Below are 27,839 nucleotides of genomic sequence, written 5' to 3'. Positions count from 1 at the left end.
TCACTGGAGGTATATTAATGACTCTTTGAATGTCCATAACTATTTGAATCACCCATGCAGACCCTATATCACTGTGATAATATGCAAGTGTTATAAGGTTGTAGCTGCTAAATTTTAGAATAATATTTTTGGATCCCCTATTTAAAAAGAAATCTCTTTAGAAGCCTCCATATTCCCATAGGAAATAAGTAACAAATTCAGCTATGCATTATCAGTTCCCACACATTTCAAAATAAGAATCATAAAAAGAAATAGACCCTTCCTTAAAAATATGTAAATCTCAGAATTAGAAGAATATTTTCTTTTCACAGTGAAACATAGACTAGGTAAGCTTTCCTCCCACTAAACTATGTCAAATACAAACAAAATCATTTTCAATCTTAGCACATTTTTATACTTCTAAGGTAAATAATATTTTCCCTCTCCAAAAAGGTATTGAAGGTAATAATGAACTACAGTTAAGTTACTGTCTCAACTAGGAAAACATAGCCCTGAATGATGCATTGGATTCACAAATTCTTATAACAACATGGTGATAAATTCAACTGCTTGATGCACAGGTGCTTTAGAGATGGAAATGTAGACATGGGGTTTGGGTTTGCAAAGAAGCAGTTTAGTAAATAAAAATAAGCTACTTACCATAACATAGGCATTTCTGTTCAAAAACTTTACTGCTTTTTCTAAACACCAGAAACAGCATCTCAGGCAGCATTTTAGGAATTTAGAAATGTTGTTCTGGGCCTCTATGAGAAGGAGATATTTAAACCTATTAATGATTTGCAAACTCTAGGAATCAAAAAAATATAGTAAAATTTTAAGTGTGCTTTAAAACTTTTTTAATTGCAGTGAAATATACATAAGATTTACCATTTTAACCATTTTTAAGTGTACAATTCAGTAGCATTTAGTACATTCACGATTTTGTGAAATTACCATCACTATCAATTTCCAGAACTTTTCATCATCTCATATAGAAACTCTGTACCCATTAAACAATAACTCCTCATTTTCCCTTTCTCCCAGTCCCTGGTAACCTCTGTCATACTTCTGTCTGTATGAATTTGCCTCTTCTAGATACCTCATATAAGTAGAATCATACAATATTTGTCCTTTTGTGTCTTGCTTATTTCACTTAGCATTCAATTGTCAAGATTCATTATTACATTTATTTTTAGAGCTGAATAACATTTCATTGTATGTATATGTCACATTTTGCTTATTCCTTTATCTGTTAATGGAAATTTGGGTTGTTTCTACCTTCTGGCTATTGCAAATAATGCTCCTATGAACACTGGTGTGCAAGTATTTGTTTGAGTCCCTGCTTTCAATTATTTTGAGTATATATGTAGAAGTGGAATTGCTGGCTCATATGGCAATCAAATTTTTGACTTTTAAAGGAATCACCATACTGTTTTCCACAGTGGCAAATCAGTGGTGATTTTACATTCCCACCAGCAATGCACAGATGTTCCAATTTATCCTCACCCTACAAAAATTTGTTATTTTTCATTTTTTGATACTAGACATTCTAATGGGTATGAATTGGTACCTCACTATGGTTTTGATTTGCATTTCCCTATTGACTAATATTGAAGATTCTTCATGTGTTCATTTACCATTTATATATGTTCTTTAGAGCAATGTATATGAAATCCTTTGCAGGAGGGACAAAGATGGTGTCATAGGAGGCTCTTGAACTTCCCTCCTCCCCCAGATGCACTGAATGTACAGCTACACATGGAGGAATTTCCTCTGAGAGAAATCCAGAAACAAGCTGAGTGACTCCTACACATCAGGCAACTATGAAAATCCCACGTTGAAATGGTAGGAAAGGCTGAAACACACTCGCCATAAACTCTACCCCTGGTACAACACCATGCAATCAGGACAATACCCCCAACTCTCAGCTTCTCCCTGAGGAGTGAAGGGTTTGGGCAGCACATCAAGGATTCCAACTTTTAAGGCTCCCACCCAAGAGACAGACCCCGCAAAACACTTAGCTCTGATAGCCAAAGGGGCTTGTTTCTACAAGTTCTACAGGACTATAAAAAACAAAGCAGTTCTTAAGAGGCACATATGCTAGCAATCACTATACCCCCAGGCTTAGCAAAGAGGGAGCAGGCAAAAACGCCCATTTTCCAGTCTCTTCCTGGGAGGGGATTGACTGTGCACTTTACAACCTTGTGCCTAAAATTCCAGCTTCTAGTTTGCACACTCTTGGAGCTAGCTGTGGTCCTCCATGGACCCAGGGGGAGCAGGTCACCAACATCTCTTTGGAAGGAGCTTATACACCTGTGTGGTGCCCCAGTTTCTGCAGCCGCTGCCCGAGTCATGGTCTCCCCTTTGTGTGGCTCTAATAGGGCTTGCACAAATGAGTCTCACAGGACTGTAGAAAACAAAGAATCCATTTTTAAATGGTAAAGGAATGCCCTACCACCACCACCACGACCATGGCTATACATCCTGGCTCAGTGCAGAGGGTGCAGGCAAAAGCCACCTCCTAGTTTCTCCCTGAAAGGATAACCTACATACTTTCCCAGCTGCTGCCTAAGGGTTTAGCATCTAATCAACTGGCATCTAGGTTCTGACTGTGATCCTCCACTTTGGGACCCTGACAGGTCTAGGTACACCTTCAATTACTAAGAGCCACTAAACTAACTATGGTGACTAGGACAATCACAAAGATTTGAGAGAACCAGAAGGTTCGGCTGGGCTGATTAATGAAGCTCATCTCCTACATGAGACTACTCTGTCAAGTTGGGAAAGATGGCTGTTTTATCTAATGCACAGAAAGCAATACAGAGAGTCAAGAAAAAAAAAGAGAAGGAGAAACAAGGGAATACTTTCCAAATAAAAAAAAAACAAAATATATTTCCAGAAATTGATATTTCTGAAACAGAGATAAGTGATTTAACTAGTAAAGAATTCAAAATAATGGTCATAAAGATGCTTACCATGGTCAAGGAGAAATGCATGAACAAAATGAGAATTCAATTAAGAGATAGAAGATATCCCAAAAAAAAAAAAATCAAACAGAATTTATAGAGCTGAAGAATACAATTGAACTGAAAAATTCAATAGGGGGATTCATAGCAGATTAGATCTAGTGAAAGAAAGGATTGATGGACTCCCTCTTGCGAGAGCACCAAAATCACAACTAACTGCTGAACAAGCATTGACAGGAAGACACTGGTGGAACTCACCAAAAAAGATACCCCACATCCAAAGAAAAAGGAGAAGCCACAGTGAGACAGTAGGAGGGGCACAATCACAACGAAATCAAATCCCATAACTGATGGGTGGGTGACTCACAAACTGGAGAACACTTATACCACAGGAGTCCACCCACTGGAGTGAAGGTTCTGAGCCCCACGTCAGGCTTCCCAACCTGGGGTCTGGCAATGGGAGGAGGAATTCCTAGAGAATCAGACTTTGAAGGCTAGCAGGATTTGACTGCAGGACTTTGACAGGATGGGGGAAACAGAGACTCCACTCTTGGAGGGCACACACAAAGTAGTGTGTGCATCGGGACCCAGAGGAAGGAGCAGTGACCCCATAGCAGACTGACCCAGACCTACCTGCTAGCACTGGAGGGTCTCCTGCAGAGGTGGAAGGTGACTGTGGCTTACTGTGGGGACAAGGACACTGGCAGCAGAAGTTCTGGGAAGTACTCCTTGGCGTGAGCCCTCGCAGAGTCCGCCATTAGCCCCACCAAAGAGCATGGGTAGGCTCCAGTGTTGGGTCACCTCAGGCCAAACAACCAACACGGGGGGAACCCAGCCCCACTCATCAGCAGACAAGTGGATTAAAGTTTTGCTGAGCTCTGCCCACCAGAGCAACAGCCAGCTCTACCCACCACCAGTCCCTCCCATCAAGAAACTTGCATAAGCATCTTAGATAGTCTCATCCACCAGAGGGCAGACAGCAGAAGCAAGAAGAACTACAATCCTGCAGCCTGTGGAACAAAAACCACATCCACAGAAAGATAAGACAAGATGAAAAGGCAGAGGACTATGTATCAGACGAAGGAACAAGATAAAACCCCAGAAAAACAACTAAATGAAGTGGAGATAGGCAATCTTCCAGAAAAAGAATTCAGAATAATGAGAGTGAAGATGATCCAGGACATTGGAAAAAGACTGGAGGCAAAGATCAAGAAGATGCAAGAAATGTTTAACAAAGACCTAGAAGAATTAAAGAACAAACAAACAGAGATGAACAATACAATAACTGAAATGAAAACTACACTAGACGGAATCAATAGCAGAATAACTGAGGCAGAAGAATGGGTAAGTGACCTGGAAGACAGAATGCTGGAATTCACTGCTGCAGAACACAATAAAGAAAAAAGAATGAAAAGAAATGAAGACAGCCTAAGAGACCTCTGGGACAACATTAAACGCAACAACATTCGCATTATAGGGGTCCCAGAAAGAGAAGAGAGAAAAGACCCGAGAAAATATTTGAAGAGATTATAGTCGAAAACTTCCCTAACATGGGAAAGGAAATAGCCACCCAAGTCCAGGAAGTGCAGAGAGACCCATACAAGATAAACCCAAGGAGAAACACGCCAAGACAAATAGTAATCCAATTGGCAAAAATTAAAGACAAAGAAAAATTATTGAAAGCAGCAAGGGAAAAATGACAAATAACATACAAGGGAACTCCCATAAGGTTAACAGCTTATTTCTAGCAGAAACTCTACAAGCCAGAAGGGAGTGGCATGACATATTTAAAGTGATGAAAGGGAAGAACCTACAACCAAGATTACTCTCCCCAGCAAGGATCTCATTCAGATTCGATGGAGAAATCAAAAGCTTTACAGACAAGCAAAAGCTAACAGAATTCAGCACCACCAAACCAGCTCTACAACAAATGCTAAAGGAACTTCTCAAAGTGGGAAACACAAGAAAAGAAAAGGACCTACAAAAACAAACCTGAAACAATTAAGAAAATGGTAATAGGAACATACATATCAATAACTACCTTAAAGGTGAATGGATTAAATGCTCCAACCAAAAGACACAGGCTGGCTGAATGGATCCAAATCAAGATATATATGCTGTCTACAAGAGACCTAATTCAGACCTAGGGACACATAAAGACTGAAAATGAGGGGATGGAAAAAGATATTCCATGCAAATGGAAATCAAAAGAAAGCTGGAGTAGCAATACTCATATCAGATAAAATGGACTTTAAAATAAAGAATGTTACAAGAGACAAGGAAGGACACGACATAATGATCAAGGGATCAATCCAAGAAGAAGAAATAACAATTATAAATATATATGCACCCAACATAGCAGCACCTCCATACATAAGGCAACTGCTAACAGTTCTAAAAGAGGAAATCGACAGTAACACAATAATAGTGGGGGACTTTAACACTTCACTTACACCAATGGACAGATCATCCAAACAGAAAATTAATAAGGAAACACAAGCTTTAAATGACACAATAGACCAGATAGATTTAAATGATATCTATAGGACATTCCATCCAAAAAAGCAGATTACACTTTCTTCTCAAGTGTGCATGGAACATTCTCCAGGATAGATCACATCTTGGGTCACAAGTCAAGCCTCAGTAAATTTAAGAAAATTGAAATCATATCAAGCATCTTTTCTGACCACAATGCTATGAGATAAGAAATCAATTACAGGGAAAATAACGTAAAAAACATAAACACATGGAGGCTAAACAATACATCACTAAATAACCAAGAGATCACTGAAGAAATCAAAGAGGAAATCAAAAAATACCTAGAGACAAATGACGATGAAAACACGATGATCCAAAACCTATGGGATGCAGCAAGAGCAGTTGTAAGAGGGAAGTTTATAGCAATACAATCCCACTTCAAGAAACAACAAACATCTCAAGTAAACAATCTAACCTTACACCTAAAGGAAGTAGAAAAAGAAGAACAAACAACACCCAAAGTTAGAAGAAGGAAAGAAATCATCAAGATCAGAGCAGAAATAAATTAAATAGAAACAAAACAATAGCAAAGATCAATAAAACTAAAAGCTGGTTCTTTGAGAAGATAAACAAAACTAATAAACCATTAGCCAGACTCATCAAGGAAAGGAGGGAGAGGACTCAAATCAATAAAATTAGAAATGAAAAAGGAGAAGTTACAACAGACCCTGCAGTAATACAAAGCACCCTAAGAGACTACTACAATCAACTCTATGCCAATAAAATGGACAACCTGGAAGAAATGGACAAATCCTTAGAAAGGTATAACCTTCCAAGACTAAACCAGGAAGAAATACAAAATATGAACAGACCAATCTCAAGTAATGAAATTGAAACTGTGATTAAAAATCTTCCAACAAACAAAAGTCTAGGACCAGATGGCTTCACAGGTGAATTCTATCAAACATTTAGAGACGAGCTAACACCCACCCTTCTCAAACTCTTCCAAAAAACTGCAGAGAAAGGAATACTCCCAAACCCATTCTATGACGCCACCATCACCCTGATACCAAAACCACAAAAAGATAATACAAAAAAAGAAAATTATAGACCAATATCACTGATGAATATAGATGCAAAAATCCTCAACAGAATACTAGCAAACAGAATCCAACAACACATTAAAAGGATCATACACCATGATCAAGTGGGATTTATCCCAGGGAGGCAAGGATTCTTCAGTATATGCAAACCAATCAATGTGATACACCATATTAACAAATTGAAGAAGAAAACCCATATGATCATCTCAATAGATGCCGAAAAAGCATTTGACAAAATTCAACACCCATTTATGATAAAAACGCTCCAGAAAGTGGGCATAGAGGGAACCTACCTCAATATAATAAAGGCCATATATGACAAATCCACAGCAAACATCATTCTCAATGGTGAAAAACTGAAAGCATTTTCTTTAAGATCAGAAACACGACAAGGATGTCCAATCTCACCACTATTATTCCAACATAGTTTTGGAAGTCCTAGCCATGGCAATCAGAGAAGAAAAAGAAATAAAAGGAATACAAATTGGAAGAGAAGAAGTAAAACTGTCACTGTTTGCAGATGACATGATACTATACATAGAGAATCCTAAAGATACCACCAGAAAACTACTAGAGTTAATCAATGAATTTGGTAAAGTTGCAGGATACAAAATTAATGCACAGAAATTTCTTGCATTCCTATACACTAATGATAAAAAATCTGAAAGAGAAATTAAGGAAACATTCCCATTTACCATTGCAACAAAAAGAATAAAATACCTAGGAATAAACCTACCTAGGGAGACAAAAGTCCTGTATGCAGAAAACTATAAAACAATGATGAAAGAAATTAAAGATGATACAAACAGATGGAGAGAGATACCATTTTCTTGGATTGAAAGAATCAATATTGTCAAAATGACTCTACTACCCAAAGCAATCTACAGATTCAATGCAATCCCTATCAAATTACCAATGGCATTTTTTACAGAACTAGAACAAAAAATCTTAAAATCTGTATGGAGACACAAAAGACCCCAAATAGCCAAAGCGGTCTTGAGGGAAAAGAACGGAGCTGGAGCAATCAGATTCTCTGACTTCAGACTATACTACAAAGTTACAGTAATCAAGACAATATGGTACTGGCACCAAAACAGAAATATAGGTCAATGGAACAGGACAGAAAACCCAGAGATAAACCCACGCACCTATGGTCAACTAATCTATGACAAAGGAGGCAAGGATATACAATGGAGAAAAGACAGTCTCTTCAATAAGTGGTGCTAGGAAAACTGGACAGCTGCATGTAAAAGAATGAAATTAGAACACTTCCTAACACCATACACAAAAATAAACTCAAAATGGATTAGGGACCTAAATGTAAAATCAGACACTATAAAATTCTTAGAGGAAAACATAGGAAGAACACTCTTTGACATAAATCACAGCAAGATCTTTTTTGATCCACCTCCTAGAGTAATGGAAATATAAACAAAAATAAACAAATAGGACCTAAGGAAACTTAAAAAGCTTTTGCACAGCAAAGGAAACTACAAACAAGGTGGAAAGACAATCCTCAGAATGGGAGAAAGTATTTGCAAATGAATCAATGGACAAAGGATTAATCTCCAAAATATATAAAGAGCTCATGCATCTCAGTATTAAAAAAACAAATGACCCAATCCAAAAATGGGCAGAAGACCTAAATAGACATTTCTCCAAAGAAGACATACAGATGGCCAGGAAGCACGTGAAAAGCCGCTCAACATCACTAATTATTAGAGAAATGCAAATCAAAACTACAGTGAGGTATCACCTCACACCAGTGAGAATGGGCATCATCTGAAAATCTACAAACAACAAATGCTGGAGAGGGTGTGGAGAAAAGGGAACCCTCTTGCACTGTTGGTGGGAATGTAAATGGACACAGCCACTATGGAGAACAGTATGGAGGTTCCTTAAAAAACTAAAAACAGAATTACCATATGACCCAGCAATCCCACTACTGGACATATACCCAGAGAAAACCATAATTCAAAAAGACACATGCATCCCAATGTTCATTGCAGCACTATTTACAATAGCCAGGACGTGGAAACAATCTAAATGCCCATCGACAGATGAATGGATAAAGAAGATATGGCATATGTATACAATGGAATATTACTTAGCCATAAAAAGGTACGAAATTGGGTCATTTCTAGAGACATGGATGGATATAGACTGTCATACAGAGTGAAGTAAGTCAGAAAGAGAAAAACAAATATCGTATGTTAATGCATGTACGTGGAACCTAGAAAAATGGTACAGATGAACCAGTTTGCAGGGCAGAAATTAAGACACAGATGTAAAGAACAAACGTATGGACACTACGTGAGGAAAGTGGTGGGAGGGTGGGTAGTGGTGTGATGAATTGGGAGATTGGGATTGACATATATACACTAATATGTATAAAATGGATAACTAATAAGATCCTGCTGTATAAAAAAATAAATAAAAGAAAATTCAAAAAGAAAGAAAGGATTGATGAATTCAAAGACAAGGCAGTGGGATTCATCCAATTAGAGGAAGAAAAATTAAAAAGAATGTACTTTTTACATGTTACAGAGGTCCCAGGAAAAGAAAGAGAAAGGGGCTGAAAATCTATTCAAAGAAATAATGATTGAAAACTTCCCTAACCTGGAAAATCAAAGAGACATCCAGATCCAGAAAGCTCAAAGAATATCAATGTAAAGAGATCCATACTGACTCACATAAAATTAATTTTCAAAAGTTAAAAGGTGGGTAAATGCAGCAGGAGAAAAGCAACTTCTTATATACAAGGGAATCCCCATAATACTATAAGCATATTTTTCAGCAGAAAATTTGCATGCCAGAATGAGGTAGAATGATATGTTAAAAGTGTTGAAAGAAAAATCTGCTGACCAAGAAACTCTATCTATGTGGCAAAGTTGTCCTTCAGAATTGAAGGAGAGGTAAAAGTTTTCTAGACAAACAGAAGCTAAAAGTTTATCACCAGTAGAGCAGCCTTACAAGAAATGTTAAAGGGATATCTTTAAGCTGAAACAAAAGGATTCTTATTAGTAACATAAAAATATATGAAAGTATAAAACTCACAGTAAAGGTAAATATACACTTAAATTCAAAATACTCTAAAATTGTAATGGTGGTAGGTAAATAACTTAGAACTACAGTATAAAGGTTAAAGACAAAGTATTAAAAAGAACTATAATTACATAACTTGTTAATGGATACACAATATAAAAAGATGTAAACTGTGATATCAAAAACATTGTAGTGGGTTTCCCTGGTGGCGCAGTGGTTGAGAGTCCACCTGCCGATGCAGGGGACATGGGTTCGTGCCCCGGTCCAGGAAGATCCTGCATGCTGCGGAGCAGCTAGGCCCGTGAGCCATGGCCACTGAGCCTGCACGTCCGGAGGCTGTGCTCCACAATGGGAGAGGCCCACGTACCGCAAAAAAAAACCAAACAACATTGTAGTATAAAATGTGTGTTTGAGTATAAAACATAGAGCTTTTGTATGCATTTGTAGTTGTTATCAGCTTAAAACACATTGTTATAAGTATAAAATATTTTATGTAAGCCTCATGATAACCACAAAGCAAAAACCTATAGTAGATACAAGAAAGGAATCAAAACATACCACTACAGAAAATCATCAAATCACAAAGGAAGAGAGGAAGAGAGAAACAAAAACTATAAAAACAGCCAGAAAATAGTTAACAAGATAGAAACAGTAAGTCCATAGCTATCAATAATTACAATTAATTGTAAATGGACTAAATTCTCCAATCAAAAGATATAGAGGGACTGAAAGAAATTTTTTAAAAAAGACTCAAATATATGCTACCTACAAGAGTCTCACTTCACCTTTAAAGACATACTTAGACTGAAAGTAAAGGATTAGAAAAAGATTTTGCAGGCAAATGGAAACCAAAAGAAATCAGGTGTACCTATGCTTATATTAGTCAAAATAGACTTTAAGCCAAAAGCTGAAACAATACACAAAGGTCATTATACAATGAAAAAAGTGTCTATTTATCAAGGGGATATAAAAATTATAAATATTTATGCACCCAGTATTGGAGCACCTAAATATATAAAGCAAATATAAACAGATATGAAGGAAGAAATAAATAGCAATATAATAATAGTAGGGAATTTCAAATTTTCACTTTCAACAATGGATAGATCACCCAGACAGAAAAGCACTGGACTTAACTACACATTAGACTAGAAGGACTTAACAGACATTTACAGTACATTCCATCCAACCACAGCAGAGTACACATTCTTCTCAAGTACACATGGGACATTCTCCAGGATAGATCATATGTTAGGTCACAAAAAAGTTTAATAAATGTAAGAAGTGTGAAATAATGTCAAGCATCTTTTCCAAACACAGTGGTATGAAACTAGATATCAATTACAAGAAGAAAACTGGAAAATTCAACGTGTGGAGATTAAACAACATGCTACTGAACAACCAACAGGTCAAAGTATAAATCAAAAGGGAAATCAAAGAGTACCTTGAGACTAAAGAAAATGCAAACACAACATACCAAAATGTATGGAATGTAGCAAAGCAGTCCTAAGAGGGAAGTCCATAGTAATAAACATCTAAGTTAAGAAGAAAGAAAGATCTCAAACAACCTAACTTTTCACCTCAAGGAATTAGAAAGAAAAAAAAAAAAAGAAGAAACTATGTACAAAGATAATAGAAGGATGGAAATAGTAAAGATCAGAGTGGAAATAAATGAAATAGAGACTTAAAAATAGGAAAGGTAAGTGAAACTACCAGCTGTTTTTTTGAAACATAAAATTGACAAACCTTTCACTAGACTAACTGAGAGAAAATGAGAGAAGACTTAAATTCAGAAATGAAAGAGGGGACATTACAACTGATACCACACAAATACGAAGGATCATAAGAGATGCTAGGAACAATCTTACACCAACAAATGGGACTACCTAGAAGAAATGGATGAATTCCTAGAAACATAGAACCTACCAAACTGAATCATGAAGAAATAGAAAATCTGAACAGATCAATTACTAGTAAAGATTTTGAATCAGTAATCAAAAACCTCCCAACGAAGAAAAGTCCAGGATCAAATGGCTTCACTTGTGAAATTGTACCAAACATTTGAAGAAGAATTAATACAAATTCTTCTCAAACTCTTTCAAATAATAGAAATGGAGAGAACACTTCCAAACACATTTTATGAGGCCAGCATGACCCTGATACCAAAGCCAGACAAGGCCACTGCAAGAAAAGAAAATTACAGGCCAATATCCTTGATGAACATAAATGCAAAAATCCTCAGCAAAATATTAGCAAATTGAATTCAATACTAGATTAAAAGAATCATATACCAAGATGAAGTAGGATTTATTCCAGGGATGCAAGTATGATTTAAGATATGCAAATCAATAAATGTGATGCTCCACATTAACAAAATGAAGGAGGAAATCATGATTATCTCAATAGATGCAGAAAAATTACTTGACAAAATTCAACCTCCTTTAGTAATAAAAACTCTCAATAAACTGGTTATAGAAGGCCTCAACGTAATCAAGACCATATGTGACAAGCCCACAGCTAACATCATACTCATTGGTGAAAAGCCAAAAGCTTTTCCTCTAAGATTAGGAACAACACAAGGATGCCTACTCTTGCCACTTTTTTCTTTTCTCTTTCTTTTCTTTCTTTTTTTTTTTTTTTTTTTTTTTTTTGCCACTTTTTTTCAACTTGGTACCTGGAAGTCCTAGCCAGAGCAATTAGACAAGTAAAAGAAATAAAAGGTATCCAAATCAGAAAGCAAGAAGTAAGACTGTCTCTGTTTGCAGATCACATGATATTATATATAGAAAACCCTATAGTGTCCACCAAAAAAATATTTAAGCTAATACATGAAATCAGTAAAGTTTCAGGAAATAAAATCAATATACAAAAATCAGTTGCCTTTCTATACACCAACAACTAACTATTGGAAAGAGAAATCAAGAGTAAAATTTCATTTACAACTGCATGAAAACAATAAAATACCTAGCAATAAATTTAAATGAGGAGGAGAATTATTGGGTTGACCAAGAGTTTGTTCTGGTTTTGCCATGTTATGGAAAAACCAAAATGAACTTTTTCGCCAACCCAGTATTTGTGCATTGGAAACTGTGAGCTGTAGACAAAAGAAATTGAAGAAACAAATAAGTGGCAAATATTCCATGTTCATGGATTGGAAGAATTAATATTGTTAAAATGTTCATACTACCCAAAGTGATCTACAAATTTCATGCAATCCCTATCAAAATTTCAATGCCATTTTTCACAGAAATAAAAAAAACAATCCTAAAATTTGCATGAAACCACAAAAGGGCCAAATAACCAAAGCAATCAAGAAAGAATAACAAAGCTAAAGGCATTACACTTCCTGATTTCAAACTCTATTACAAAGCTATAGTAATAAAACAGTATGGTATCAGTATGAAAATAGACACATAGATGAATGGAAGAGAATAGAGAGCCCAGAAATAACCCATGCAATATGGTTAATTAATTTTTGACAAAGGAGTCAAGAATATATAATGGGGAAAGGATATTCTCTTTAATAAATGGTGCTGGGAAAACTAGACATCTACATGCAAAAGAGTGAAATTGGACCTTTATCTTACACCATACACAATAATCAACTCAAAATGGATTAAAGACTTGAAAGTAAAACCTGAAACCTAGAAGATTTTATAGTTGTAAGCTCCTTGACATTGGTCTTGGCAATGATTTTTTGGATTTCACACCAAAAGCAAAGGCAACAAAAGCAAAAATAAACAAGTGAGACTACATCAAACTAAAAAGCTTCTGCACAGCAAAGGAAACCATCAACAAATGAAAAAGCGACCTACTGAATGGGAGAAAATATTTGCAAACCACATATGTAATAAGGAGTTAATATCCAAAATATACAAGGAATTTATAGAACTCAACAGCAAAAAACACACAAATAACCCAATAAAAAATGGGCAAAGAACCTGAATAGACATTGTTTCAAAGAAGACATAAAAATGGCCAATAGGTGCATGAAAAGTGCTCAACATTGTTATCAGAGATATGCAAATCAAAACCTCAGTGAGATATCACCTCATACCTGTTAGGATATCTCTTATCAAAAAGACAAGAGATAACAAGTGTTGGTAAGGATGAAGAGAAAAGGGAACCCTTGTACACTGTTGGTAGGAATGTGAATTGATTACTCCATTGTGGAAAACAGTACGGAAATTAAAACAGTACTCAAGAAATTAAAAATAGAACTACTATATGATCCAGTGATTCTAATTCTGTGTATATAATTGGAGGAAACAAAATCACTATCTTGAAGAGATATTTGTACTCCAATGTTCACTGCAGCATTATTTACAGTATCTAATGTATGGAAACAACTTAAGTGTCATTAAATGGATCAATGGATAAATTACGTTTTATATACAAAATGGAATATTATTCAGCCTTAAAAAGAAAGAAATCCTGCTTTTGCAGTAACATGGATGAACTTGAAGGGCATTATGCTAAGTGAAATAAGCCACACAAAAACAAATATGCATGGTATTGCTTATATGTAGGGAAAAAATGTTGAATGCCTGTAAATAGAAGAGAATGGTGGTGGCCATATGCTGGGAGTGGGAGAAATTGGGAGAGGCTGGTAAAAGGGTACAAACTTTCAGTTATAAGATGACTAAGGTATTAGGATCTAATGTAGAACATGGTGAGTATAGTTGAGTATACTGTATTGTATAATTGAAATTTGCTAAGAGAGTAGAACTTAAGCATTCACACCAAAAAAGGAAAAAAAAAAGAAGTATATGAGGTGGACAGGTGTGTCCCACCTTAAATGTGGGAATCCTTTCACAATGTATATGTGTATTAAATCATCATGTTGTACACTTTAAAAATATTACAATTTTATTTGTCAATTATACCTCAATAAAGCTGAAAAAAATTTACTTAATTTAAAAAATCCTTTGTCCATGTTGAAATAGGTTGTTTGTTTATTGTTGAGTTGTAGGAGTTATTTATATATTCTAAATATTAGTTGCTTATCTGATATATGACTTGCAAATATCTCCTCCCATTCTGTGGGTTGTCTTTTCACTCTCTTGATAGTGTCCTTTGATGCACAGACTTTTTTTTTTTGATGAATTCTAATTTATGTTTTTCTTTTTTGTTACCTGTATTTTTGGTGTCATATCATCATTAAAATGATCATTAAAATAATGAAACCATCATTAAATCCAGTGTCAAGAAGATTTCTTCCTATGCTTTCTTCTAAGGCTTTTATAGTCTTAGCTTTTATGTTTAAGTCTTTGATCCATTTTGAATTAATTTATGTATATGGTGTAAAGTAAGGGTCCAACTTCATTCTTTTGAATGTAGATATCCAGTTTTCCTAGTAACATTAGCTGAAAAAAACTTTCCTTCCCCCTCTGAATAGTCTTATATGTAAGCATTTATTTTAGAGCTGTCTATTCTTTTCCAGGTCTATATGTCTGTCCTTATACCAGTGCCACACTGTTTTGATTACTGTAGCTTTGTATTAAGTTTTGAAATCAGGAAATGTGAGTGTTCCAACTTGGTTGCTCTGTTTCAAGATTATTTTGATAATTAATAATAAAATATTTTAAAGTACAACCCAAGTAGAGTTTATGTGTTTGTAAACTGTATGTGTTAAGTATGAAGATTTATGCCAATGACCACATTTATATTTTAAGCCTGACCTGTCCTGAGCTCTAGACTTGGAACTGCCTGACATCTCCACCATGCTTCTCAATATTAACAAGTCAAAAACACAGTTTTAAATCTCTTCTTTGAAATTTGTTTCTACTGGTTTCCATATCTTAGTAAATAGCATCACACATTTTTACTCTTATTTTACCATTGCTCCCCACCCCACCCCCCACCATATTCCATCCCTCAAGTCCTATTGGCTTTTCCTTCCAAACGTCTCCCCAATCTGACCACATCCATCCTTATTACTGTGTCCAAGTTACAGTCATTATGTTCCCCCCAACCCCCTGACCCAATCTATTCTATTCACAGAAGTCAGGAAGTCTGAGAAAAGATGAATTCTGGAATCTTACGTTTAAGACGTTTGTCCAAGTATTCTAGGATTAATCTGAACATTTGAACTACTGCAAGAATTAAAGATCCAAATGCTAGGGATCCAGTGTGATATCTGGGCAAAGATAAAATGAGAATAAAAGTTAAAATATTTTTACTATTAACTAAAAGGATGTTAGTTAATTTTTATTGGTAAAAGGGATCTGCAGAAGGATTGATAGGAAAGAGCTTCTTATACTCTCTTATTCAGATTGACAAAGGTCTTCATAGAAGATTTTAAACCATAGACATCCATTTTGCACTTCATCTATGAAAATGATACCAGTAGCCTGTCATCTTATGATGATTTTATGTTTGAGCTGAGCAATGAAGAAACACAGACAAGTTAGTCCTTAATCTTTAATTTGGTGCCCTCCCCTACCTCTTCTCTCCAGTAACCTTTTAGAAGGATATTCGCCTGGGTAGGGATTATAAAACTGTGGCTATAAAACCAGACAAAGCCAGTGGACATCTATGAATCTTTAATTATACCTCTGACCTCAAGTACTTTGCCACTTGAATTATAAACACACTAAACATAACTGGGAAGATAGGTGTAGGTTTCAGTGTGAAACTTACCTTATGGCTCGTCCAAATGCAGTAAAAAGTGGATATGGTGGGATGTCATCAGGTTTTTTCAAGGCCCAGTAATAAGAAGCAAAGGCACCAGCAAGGGCACACTGACCCAATGCAATGACAAAATTTATAAGCCAGAGAAAGACAAATAGATTGAATATCTGGAAGGTAGTGATATATTGATGGTACAGGCTCGCTCCACCATAGAAAGCAAAACGACACTGAGCCCCAGGGCAAGCTTTGGCAATTTCAGTTGTATTAAAAATCTGCACTCAGGAAAAAAAAAAACAAAACACGAATAATATAATATTAAGTGCTATTCCAAGATAACACCTTCCTTGCCTTCTCTTGTGTGGCCCCCAATTGCATATCTTGCTTTTTTCCTATTAGCTTCTGCTGTTATTTCTATTTTCTATAACATCACTTTATACAATTCTTTAATGAGCTCTGGAAAGTACCTCATTTTTCCATCGTATGTTCATCAGTCTGCATCCACTATAATTTCACATTTATTAGTGTTGTTGTTGACTGTGCCTGCTTCTTAGGTGTATGACAGGACAAGTGAGCTCAGGAAATAGCAGTGCCTTCTCTCTATTCTGCCTACCGTTTTCAGTGCTCTCCTGCTAACACCCGACCCACCCTCCCCTTCTCTACAGTGATCCTCATCAATGCACATGGTCTCTATTTCAGGATGATTCCTACCACTACTGCTAGATGAAATACAGTAGAGTTCTGTATTGCAGTAAATAAAAGAGTTTCTTTTACTTACCTCTGGATTACAGGTTTTATTTTCATGTTTACATTGCCCCTCTGGGGCTATGACTTTGTATATAGGTACCCCTGATGTAGCCAAGTAACTGAGTGAACTCTATTAAGGATAAATTGTTTGCTGGTAGATTGAATGTAAATGGACAAGAAAGTAATGCAAATAACTCAAAAGTCCACTGAAAGATTAATTTCAAAAAACTAATCTTTTAACAATTCATTCATTTTCAGAACCAGAGTAATATAACGTGGGTCAGCTCCACTGAGCGGCCCCTTAAAAACAGTGAAATATAAAAAGATTTTTTTACGTATTACAAAGGAGGAGTGAGGAGTACCACATGTGAAGACAAAATAAAACAAAATGTACCATGTGACCTATCTGAGGGGAAGTTCAATTGGTACACTGAAACATTTTTAGAGCTTAGCAATCATAATCTCCATCATCATCACCATCATCATCATCATCATCATCATCATCATCATCATATCAATTATATCTTTAGGATGTTCCTAGTCTTTCCCGGTTGGAAACAGACAAACTCCTAGCTCCTGAATAGTAGTGTGTACCTGAGGTTTGAAGGAGTCAATTACCAAAGGATACACTGCTATCACAGCCCAGTAGGAAATGCAGATTGAGAGGAAAATGAAAGTTAAAACTGGATAAATTAAGGTAGTAGGGATGTATCCAATGGCTCTAAAATAAAACAAATATTTGAAACTGAAAATGATCCAGTTATAATTTCTCAATTAAAATGTTATCTGTTAGAACTAGAAATAAGCCTTTGACTGAATTCATTCCAAGAACAGTGGTAATAACCATCAACTCTTTTTGCTGATGTATACTTAGTTGGTTTTAAAATTTTATTTATTCATGTTTAGTAAGTTAGAGGCATTCTTTCAATGCTCATGTTTGATTCCTGCCAAAAGTTCCCCAAACCTTCTCCTCTTTGGTTATTTCTGACTGACGCATAAATATTTGATGCATTATAATCATGGTATTTCTCCCTTTTCCTTAGACTTTTAAAATTAGAGAGGACCTTGAAGATCATCTGATCAAATGGGAGAATCCATTCCTAATTTAAGAATCCCTTCTGAACTATCTTCAAAACATGTTCATTAGTCTCTGGTGATCTCATTGAGTGAAAGGAACTTACTTTTATATGACACAGCTTATTCTATTTTCTTAACAACCAAAGTATTAGAAAGTCCTTCCTTATCTGCCTGCATGTAATTCACATCCACTACCTTCTGGAGAAGAAAGGACCACCTCTTCCATACAGCAACCCTTCAAGCAGCTCATTATTCTTTTATTCTCCAGGGTAATAATTCTTTTGATATTTCCTCCTAAGATATGGTTTCTAAAATATTCATATCCTAATTGCCCTATAATCTTTTCAGCATATGATACTGAATTAACCCTATGCTGTTTGATATGGCCACTGAGAACTATGATGGAACTATTTCCACTCCTAATGCACTGACACATTTTAGATTCATTTTTGTATTTGTTACCTTCGCCACCTCACTATTTGGGCTATGCTATTCTCTCTTTTCCCCAGACACTGCTGTTCAGTGAATTATTGGGCATCCCTATGTTTACCCTGTATTCTCATGCACATTTATTCCAGCTCTTACTTTCCCTTGAAAAAAATTATTAACCAGTCACAGTAGTAATTGCCCTTTAACACACACACACACACACACACACACACACACACACACACACACACACACATTTAGAGGCAGAGCAGCGGGATAAGTGAATTGTACAATATCATATTATTTAAGAAATAACCCAGCAAATCAGTAGTTTTCAGTGGCTAATGATAGGGCTTCAGTTATTGTGGGAAGGACAGAGTTTAATTTAACAAACTGCTTGTTAACTATTTCAAACACTGGCTTTAGGTGGCATTATTATTATTAGAGATGATGATTTTGTTAAAACAATCCTTAAAGACTATTTAAAATAATTTGGTCCTTGGCCATTAACACCTCAGTTTCCATCATTCTAAATAGAGAACATGACCTATTGGCTTTGTAATAACACTTTCCTTGCTGTTTCCATGCATTATTCAAAAGTTTAAAGTATTATCCTCAAGTGACCTTTTGGAATAGTTTAGAAACTGTAGGTGTTATTACCTCACAACATGAATTTTATGAAAAACTGTTTATTCTGTAGCATTTTATTCTTTCTTTCTTTCTTTCTTTCTTTCTTTCTTTATTTTGCGGTACGCGGGCCTCTCACTGTTGTGGCCTCTCCTGTTGCGGAGCACAGGCTTCGGATGCGCAGGCTCAGTGGCCATGGCTCACGGGCCCAGCCGCTCCGCGGCATGTGGAATCTTCCCAGACCGGGGCACGAACCCGTGTCCCCTGCATCGGCAGGCGGACTCTCAACCACTGCGCCACCAGGGAAGCCCCTATTCTGTAGCATTTTAAAATAAAAATGGCTCTGGGTATAAAATGTTCCTGAATTGAGAGCTGTAGTTACAAAATATACAGTCTGGTAGTGCTAGGACCAATTATTCTGTCTACTGGCAAGTTTTGTTATTTATACAAAACTAGCAAGAGCACATAATTGGCTTTATAGAATTATGGTGATTTAAAGTTCTGCAAATGATCTCAAACATTAATATTAACATATGACTCAGTATGGGAATAATATAACATAACTAACTTTTATATAGCACTTTATCACTTACTTTCACATAAGTTATCCTCCTAACATATATTTGGTGTTTTAAAAAAAAGTGCTAGTGCATAGAATACACGAGTTTTAGCTTTATTTTACCCTATGATAATTGAGGTTTGGGGATTTTGAAAGATTTGTTAGCATGAAGTTTTTAATACATGGCAGAGTCTGAACTTGAACAAGTCTTCTTGAATGGAAAGCAGATTTAACAAGCCATCTTAAAGGGAAAATAGTCTGGGGCATCTACAAATAAGCAGTGATCGATATGACTGATAGATATACAGTATATGAGTTTCTCCATCAAGGCCTTACTTGCTCCCCTCCTTCAGCAGGGCAATGGAGATGCGGATTCGGTCCCTGAGGAAGATCAGCATGAGGATGATGAACACTTCAAGGATGCAGAGTATTATCACTTTAAACAGGGGGGGGAAAAAAATAGTGTGCGATTCAAATCAATCCCAAAAGCAAACTTTCTCTGCAAAAGTTAGAACTGATCTTCATGATTATTTCTACCAATTCTGACACTTCATAATTTAAGCAGTGCTACCTCTCCAAAAATGCCAGTTTTAGAAATTCGCTTTCAAAACCTCCCAGAAACGCTAAAAAAATGTAGATTAAAACTTTTAGCTAGAGTTTAAACAACTCAGTTGGACAGGCTTCATTTTATCTATGGAAACATTTCACACCATTTGTAGAAATGAGAAAATAGGCATGGAAGAAAGGAAGGGCTGCTTTAGGCAACTCTATTTTAGATGTTTTCATTTTCACTCCTTTGAGTAAGAGAATCATTACAGAAGAAAATTTCTGGACTGCCTCCCCACTCACAGTGCCTCTTAATTAATTGATCTTGCTGATGGACGGGGTGGGTTCTGAGATGCCACATTTTAAGTTTCACACGCCACCTATCATGGCTGCCATTGATGAAATCAGAGTGTAAACCCAACCCAAGTTGTGTAATAAAAGTCTCAGAATTAGAATTAAGGGAATCTAGTTAGTTTTGAATTGAAGTGTATAAATCTCTTGAACTAAGAGTTATATACATTTAATAAACTGTGAAAAAACCATCTTTATGTGAAGTAAGTGAACCTGCAAAGAAAGAATAAAATGTATATGTGTAAAGAAAGAGAGCAAGTGGAGGAAATCTTGGCTCCTTTTTGGCTTTTTGTTTCCTGGATCCACATACACTTGAAAGTCCAGCTGCTTTTCTGCTACTTTGAGTTTGGTGAGACACTTCTATATTCTTAGAATAAATACCCCTGCCTTGCCTCCAGCTTGTTCCTTTGTTTCTTTTTACTTAAAGCCAAACAGTCCTAATTACTATATTTCCTCAATTCTAAGACATACCTTCAATTTAGTAATATCCTTTCAGGAAAAGTAAAGAAATCCTTTATTAAATGTCTATTCATTGATTATAAAATGCATCCTGACCTCAGAGATGTTAAAAAGTGAAAAGGTATGGATCCTAAATTAAGGAAATATAGTACTGCTAATAACAAAATCTGAAATTATAAAAGAAACTTAATGGAAAGTTAAATTAAATTCCTACCCATGAAAGAATCCGTTCTAACGTTCTTGCTAGATAGTTATTCCGCTCATGTCTGAACACTTCCAGCAACAGGGCACTCATTATTTCATTCTATTGTTATACCACTGAGATTCGGATAATACATCCCACTTCAGTTAGTATCTCCAAGTAAGTAGAAATCAGTTAACCCAGAGATGTGAGAGGATCTTAGGAAGGTGTCATCTCGCTACTACATCTTCTTTTAGTTAAACGATGTATTTATGTTTTTATGCAAATTTGATTCTCTTAAAACTAAACTGAGTCCAAAATTGTGGAGTATAGCCATATTAACCTAAAATCACTATCTTCTTTGGACAAACTTAAGAATATGAAATATATCAGTCACTTTATGTTCTGAAATTGCATTGAAAAAGAACATTGCATATTAAATTTGTACCTTTACAAAATTACATATTTTAAATGGTTATATTAGAGAAATTTAACTGTCTTTTGAATTTATATATTATATTCCCTCCTTTTGTTTGAGCAAGAGCAAACAATAAAAACATATTTTTTGAGCCCCTAGAGAGAAGCTGGTATAAATCTAACTTTACCAAGGAGGCTGGGATAATTAATAGAAATGAGAATAGAACCATCTCCTAACACAATCCAAGACTCATAAAAATTATACATTTTGCATGTATAACTGCATATTTTTAGTGTTTCTGTCAATTAGTATAATTTCATACGTATACCCTTGTCTCTGGTGCCTAGGATTTCATCAAACACAGAGCAAGTAATCAATTAATGTCTGATAAATGCGTTGTGAAAGCTAACACTCATTTGAGGAAAGATAAGTATTGCTAGACTTGAAAATAAAAGCAAGCCCTGTTTTCTCCTCAAAGTACCTCTCAACTTCTCCAATGGCAGATTCTGATCATCTCAATGATTTTTGTGTTGAAGGTCCTTAAGAGACAGCAGCAGGATGACCATAGAACCTGTAACTAAGATCCATCTGAGAGTAAAACTAGAGGTTTCAATACATAATGGATGAGATTTGTCATCTTTAGATATGACAGATGACAGTAAGTGGACTGCTGAGGAGATATGGAATCACTCAAATTCAGAAAAAGTAATGAGGATTTAAGTTCTAAGACACCTGATTTTTATAGTTAAAAAAAATGGCTATCAATGAAGTTCTTCTGAAACATATTTGAAAAAATAATGTGTTATGTGAAGGGAATTAGCTGCGTGAGGGCTAGAAATGGGAACCCAAAGAGCAAGAATTTGGCATTTTGATCTAGTACTATCCAAGGAACGCAGAAAAACTGAATTTGGCAGACAAAAGAATCTGGTGGGGGCTTCTGTGCAGCAGGGCTAGCTCATCAAGCTTGGCATGAGCCTTAAGAAAACATCTCTCAAGACTATCCAAGGGTCTCTGCTAAAAAACTTTCTCACTAGTGATCTGATTCCCCATATGCCTTGACCCCAGGAAAGCAGTGTCCTAGGTGGTATATATGTCTGTATTCTGGTCACAGAGAGAGTACCCTGTTTTAACGAATAAAAAGGCACTCTGGTGACATGTTGTGAGCCTGTCCCTGATGACTTTTGGGTGAAGTGGCAAAATTAAGTTTTCAGATTTATGGTGATGGGATCCATGCTGGAATCATGATACTCTCCAAGATACTGCCCCCCTCTTAGGCTACCTCTGGGCTCCTTACGAGGCATCCTCAAACTTGTCTTCCCTGGCTCTCTAACTTCAACAACATATGAAGATGAAATATTTTTAAAGCACCATGTAATTACAGATCATCTTTAAAATCTTGAATAAATAACATGAATCTCTGTAAAGTGCAAGGACTAGTATATTAAAACCATTCTAAAAATATAGGATTGAAGCCATCTCTGAAATCATCTAGCTTTTAAAATATTTGTTAATATTACCCTTAACTAACTCAATCTAAATAAACATTTCAAAAATGTAAATTTCTTTTCAGTTATTTATTATTCCAATTCTATAACAGGTTGTTTAAAAGTCCTGCTATGAAAAATTTGTTGCTTTTTTTTTTCCTTTTTCTATTTTTAAAAACAAGTTTGAAAAATCAAGCATTTTTTTCCTTTTAAAATACCTTTCTTGGATATCAGATTAATGGCTATAAACGTCTATATCCAACCCATTTTAAGTTGAAGGCAAATAGCTTGAGATCATTGTGAAGTAACATTTTCCTAGATTATATAATAAATTCCCCTCAATGACTTTTCCATTTATGGTAGCTAGTATTATTATAGACACACTTATTTTAATGACATTAGCAATAAGTATATTTTAACAAGTTATACCAACCCAAATTTTCCTTTACACAAAAAGATGCTTCCTTGTTATTACAATTTTAACAAACAAGTTTTTAAAATCCACTCACTAAATGCGAACCATGTTTGTTTCAGTTGAAAGTACATGCTTATATCAGTCTGAATCCCGATGTGAAATACAGTTAAGTGAGAATTTGGCTGTCCCTGAAGATTGCTGTATTCCCGGTAACAGTGCCATATTCCTTGAAAAGGAGAGAAAAGTAGACTAATATAAAATGCTATTTTCTGAAATATAAGCTATACACTTATAACACATATCTACATGAAATTGATCAGCATGGTCATTTTTACAAAGGCAAGATTCATATTTCAAATTAAATATTTTATGTGTATCTAATAGTCTAAATGTGCTACTGTATTCAGTATAAATGTTTTCAGTATTTGTTTGGATGACTGTGGCAACATCTGGCTTTAAATGACCTTTTAAATAGAAACAACCTTAATGTCCATCAATAGCGATTGGTTAAAAAAATTATGGTATATTTGTACAGTAGAATACTGCATTTCCATATAAAGAGGAGAAAGTCTAGTGTTAGTGAATGATCACCACATGTTTTGTTAAGTGGAAAAAAGTACAAAATGATATAAAAATATGCTATAATTCATATAAGAAGTAAGAACTATATATATTTTCTTATACACACGTAAAGTATCTCTGGCAGGATACATAGAAATACAATCTTTTTTGCTTCCAGGGAGGGAAACTTGGTGACTAAGGAGTAGAATGAGAAGGAAAATTTTCACTGTATAAACTTTTTATCTTTTAACATATAATCTATTTAAAAAGCAAATTTAAAAAATCATTTAAGTTGAAAATAGCCTTGTGAAATCTTTTCGATGATGAAGGAATGTCTTGATGGAACTGTCTAAAAGCATATTCTTATCAAAGATTGTGTCCAGGCAAGGCAAACATGGACTTACTGTATTTTCCCCAAGACTCTGTGTTTCGAACTGTGTATGACTTTTCACATGGTCTAGATAAAGTGGGAGTAGAAAACAGAGTTAAGAGCCCTATTTATTTTAATGACCCATGCGTCTGGATTAGGTCCGTTGGATATGTTCTAGCAATAATGAGGAAAATAGCTTTTAAAACCTCTAACTGTAAACTAACCGGTTTTTTCCCTAGATACCAGGTGAGAGGGTATGGCCCATGGAAAGACAAAAAACTAAATTAGAAAGGACAGTTGTTTCTCAAAGAAATATAAGATAAATCCCTTCCTTTTAGGCATTGCTTTCCCTGTGAATTTTTAAAAATTCCTTTAAAAATGCTTTATGGAATATTTGATACATACAAAATTATATGTAATGCAGATGTTGGTTTTAAAGCATACAGTAAAATAAACACATATGAATGTATCACCTATCTTAAGATTTTATCATCCTAATTTTGCTCTAATTACACAAAATAAAAATGTTTCTTCTACCTGAGATTTTCATCCTATCATACCTACTGCCTCTCCCTGCCAAAGAACAATTATTCTGAATCCTGTGCTTATTATTCTCTTATTTTAGCAGAAAGATATGTTGAAATATCTCCTTAAGGGGTATTTATATCCCATAAAGTTTTATTATTTATTGATTTATTATTAATTCTTATAGTTCTATGACTTTTGAGGCTATTATTACACGCATACATGTTTAGAATTAGTATATCTTTTTAGTAAACTGTATCCTTTGTATCCCTAGCAATGCTTTTCATTCCAAAATCTATTTTGTCTGATATTATTATGGCTACTGCAGCTTTCTTTTGGTTAATGATTGCTAGTATATTTTTATCTATCCCTTCACTTTGAAACTTCCAATTTCCTTATGTTTTGTGTAACTTACGTAAATAGCACAGCTCCAATTTGTATATTTATATCTTAATCTGACCTGACAATCTCTGTATTCTAAACGATGAGCTTAATAAATTTATATTTAATGTATTGCTATACTTATTTTTCAACCTTCTTACTTTTTGCTTTTCCTGTTCCACTTTGTATCTGTACTTCTTTCCTTCCAATTCTTGTCCTTTAAAAATTGATCAGTTTTTGTTTGTTTATTTATATTCTATTTTTCCCCTCTACTGGTTCAGAGATGTCTTCTCTGTTTTTAGAATAAATTACCCTTGAAAATTGACTATGTGTACTTACTAACCAAGTCTAAAGTCAACACAAGGAAATACAAGAAACTTAGATTACTCAGTAATCACCCCAGTCTGATTATTCCTCTGTATTTTACTTATGTACAGTTAGACCTCAAAAAATTGGATATTATCATTATTTTATACAAAGGTTGTTAAGCTCTACCTACACATTTACCAATTCATTTTCTTTGCTCATCATTCTTTCTTGCATCTCATACATTTTTGTGGAATCATTTTCCTTCTTGAAGTAGGCATTCCTTTAGTATATGTCTATTTGTAAACTCTGGTTTTTACTTATCTTAAAATATCTTTATGTTACTCTTATTCTTGAAAGATAGTTTTGCTGGGTGTACAGCTGTAGGTTGACTGTTATTTTTTCTTAGCTCTTTGAAGGTATTATTCTACTTCTTTTGTTGCTGTCAAAAAGTCTGCTTCAGGGACTTCCCTGGTGGCACAGTGGTTAAGAATCCACCTGCCAATGAAGGGGACATGGGTTTGATCCCTGGTCTGGGAAGATCCCACATGCCACGGAGCAACTAAGCCCGTGCACCACAACTACTGAGCCTGCGCTCTAGAGCCCGCGAGCCACAACTACTGAGCCCACATGCCACAACTACTGAAGCCTGCGCACCTAGAGCCCATGCTCCGAAACAAGAGAAGCCACCGCAATGAGAAGCCTGCGCACCGCAATAAAGAGTAGCCCACGTTCAACGCCAACTAGAGAAAGCCCACACGCAGCAACTAAGACTCAATGCAGCCAAAAATAAAAAGAAATTTAAAATTTTATAATTTAAAAAAAAGTCTGCTTCAGCCTAATTGTTCCTTTGTATATGATCTGTCTTTTCTCTCCAGTTGTTTTAAAAGTCTTTTGTCTTTGGTCTTCTGAAGTTTCACAACAATTTCTTTCTTTTACATCATTAATTTCTTGCTCTCTAATGGGTCATTCCAAACAGTATACAAGCATGCTGTTCTTTCTCACATCTTAAATAATAAAACAAAAGATAGTCTACTTTTGACACTCTTCCCCCAATCCACTGCCCAATTACTCCCCACTGCAATAAAACTCTCCAAAATAGCCATCTATGTTGTCTATCTGCAGTTCCTCTCCTCCCATCCTCTTTCAATCCACTCTAACCAGACTTTTTTTCTCATTATTCTACCAAAACTGCCCTCATCAGATTACCAGTGATCTCATCACATTTCTAAATCCAAGGCCTAGTCTCAGTTTCTCAATTCTCATCTTTCTTGACCTATCAGCCCCATTTGACATGGTTTATCACTCCCTCCGCTTTTGTTGTTGTTGTTGCTGCTTTTTAACTTGGCTTCTATAACATCACCTGCTTTTAGTTTTCAAAAAAACCTGTTTTTCCTCAGGTGTCTTTGCTGGTCCCTTCTCTTCTCCCTGACCTCTTAATGTTGGGGGACCTCTGAACTCAGTCTTTGGTCCACATCTCTATGTATACCTATTTTTTTGGGTAATCTCAGCGAGTCTCATGGCTCTAGTGTTCCTGACTCCTAACTATATTTCTTTAGGCTAACTCTCTCTTTCTAACTCCAGACTGTATATTCAACTGCCTACTTGCCATCTCCACTTTAATGCCTAATAAACATCTCAAACTCAACATGTTCAAAATTACACTTCTGATCAATCCCCTTTCTAAACCAAAAGGTTTAGAACCTTGCTCCACTCAAACCTTCCCTATCTCAGTTGATGTCAACTCCATCTCTCCAGTTGCTTGGATTAAAACCTTAGAAGTCATTCTTGACTCCTGACACTCTCTTATGAACTGCATTCAATCCATCAGGAAATTCGGTTGGTTCTACATTAAAAACCTATATGCCCATCCTTATTGCTACCACCTTGGTCTGAGCTTCCCTCATTTGGCACATGAATTACTGTAGTAACCTATTCAGTGATCTCATTGCTTCTTCTCTTGCCTCACTATGGTCTCTTCTCAACACAGGGACTAAAGCTGTTATCATTTCATATCCCTTCTCTACTCAAAACCCTACCTTGCCTCCCCATTTCACTCAGAGTAAAAAGCAAGATCTTACAATAATCTATAAGTCTCTGGCCCTCCACAAATTCTATGACCTCATCTCCTATTCTCCTCTTTACTCAGTACACTCATCTACACAAGCATTCTAGCCATTTCTTCAACACGCTCCCACCTTC

General features: G+C 35.6%; 1 protein-coding gene across 2 annotated transcripts in view; it reads right to left on the bottom strand.

Moving 5' to 3' along the window:
* SLC44A5 (solute carrier family 44 member 5) overlaps positions 1-27,839 on the bottom strand; it is a 377,555-nt gene that overhangs the window by 10,841 nt on the left and 338,875 nt on the right. For both annotated transcript variants that reach the window (XM_082676569.1, XM_082676570.1), the window contains 7 exons: positions 23,589-23,720; positions 19,977-20,076; positions 17,577-17,669; positions 16,980-17,067; positions 16,214-16,476; positions 15,616-15,710; positions 640-743 (listed from right to left, as the gene is read on the bottom strand). In XM_082676569.1, the coding sequence (XP_082532695.1) occupies positions 640-743; positions 15,616-15,710; positions 16,214-16,476; positions 16,980-17,067; positions 17,577-17,669; positions 19,977-20,076; positions 23,589-23,720 (875 nt within the window). The remainder of the gene's footprint in view (positions 1-639; positions 744-15,615; positions 15,711-16,213; positions 16,477-16,979; positions 17,068-17,576; positions 17,670-19,976; positions 20,077-23,588; positions 23,721-27,839) is intronic.

This window comes from Grampus griseus, assembly GCF_964374135.1.
Source record: "Grampus griseus genome assembly, chromosome: 1".
In the NCBI taxonomy this organism is placed as follows: domain Eukaryota; kingdom Metazoa; phylum Chordata; class Mammalia; order Artiodactyla; family Delphinidae; genus Grampus; species Grampus griseus.
This window is presented reverse-complemented; position numbering and strand designations above follow the sequence as displayed.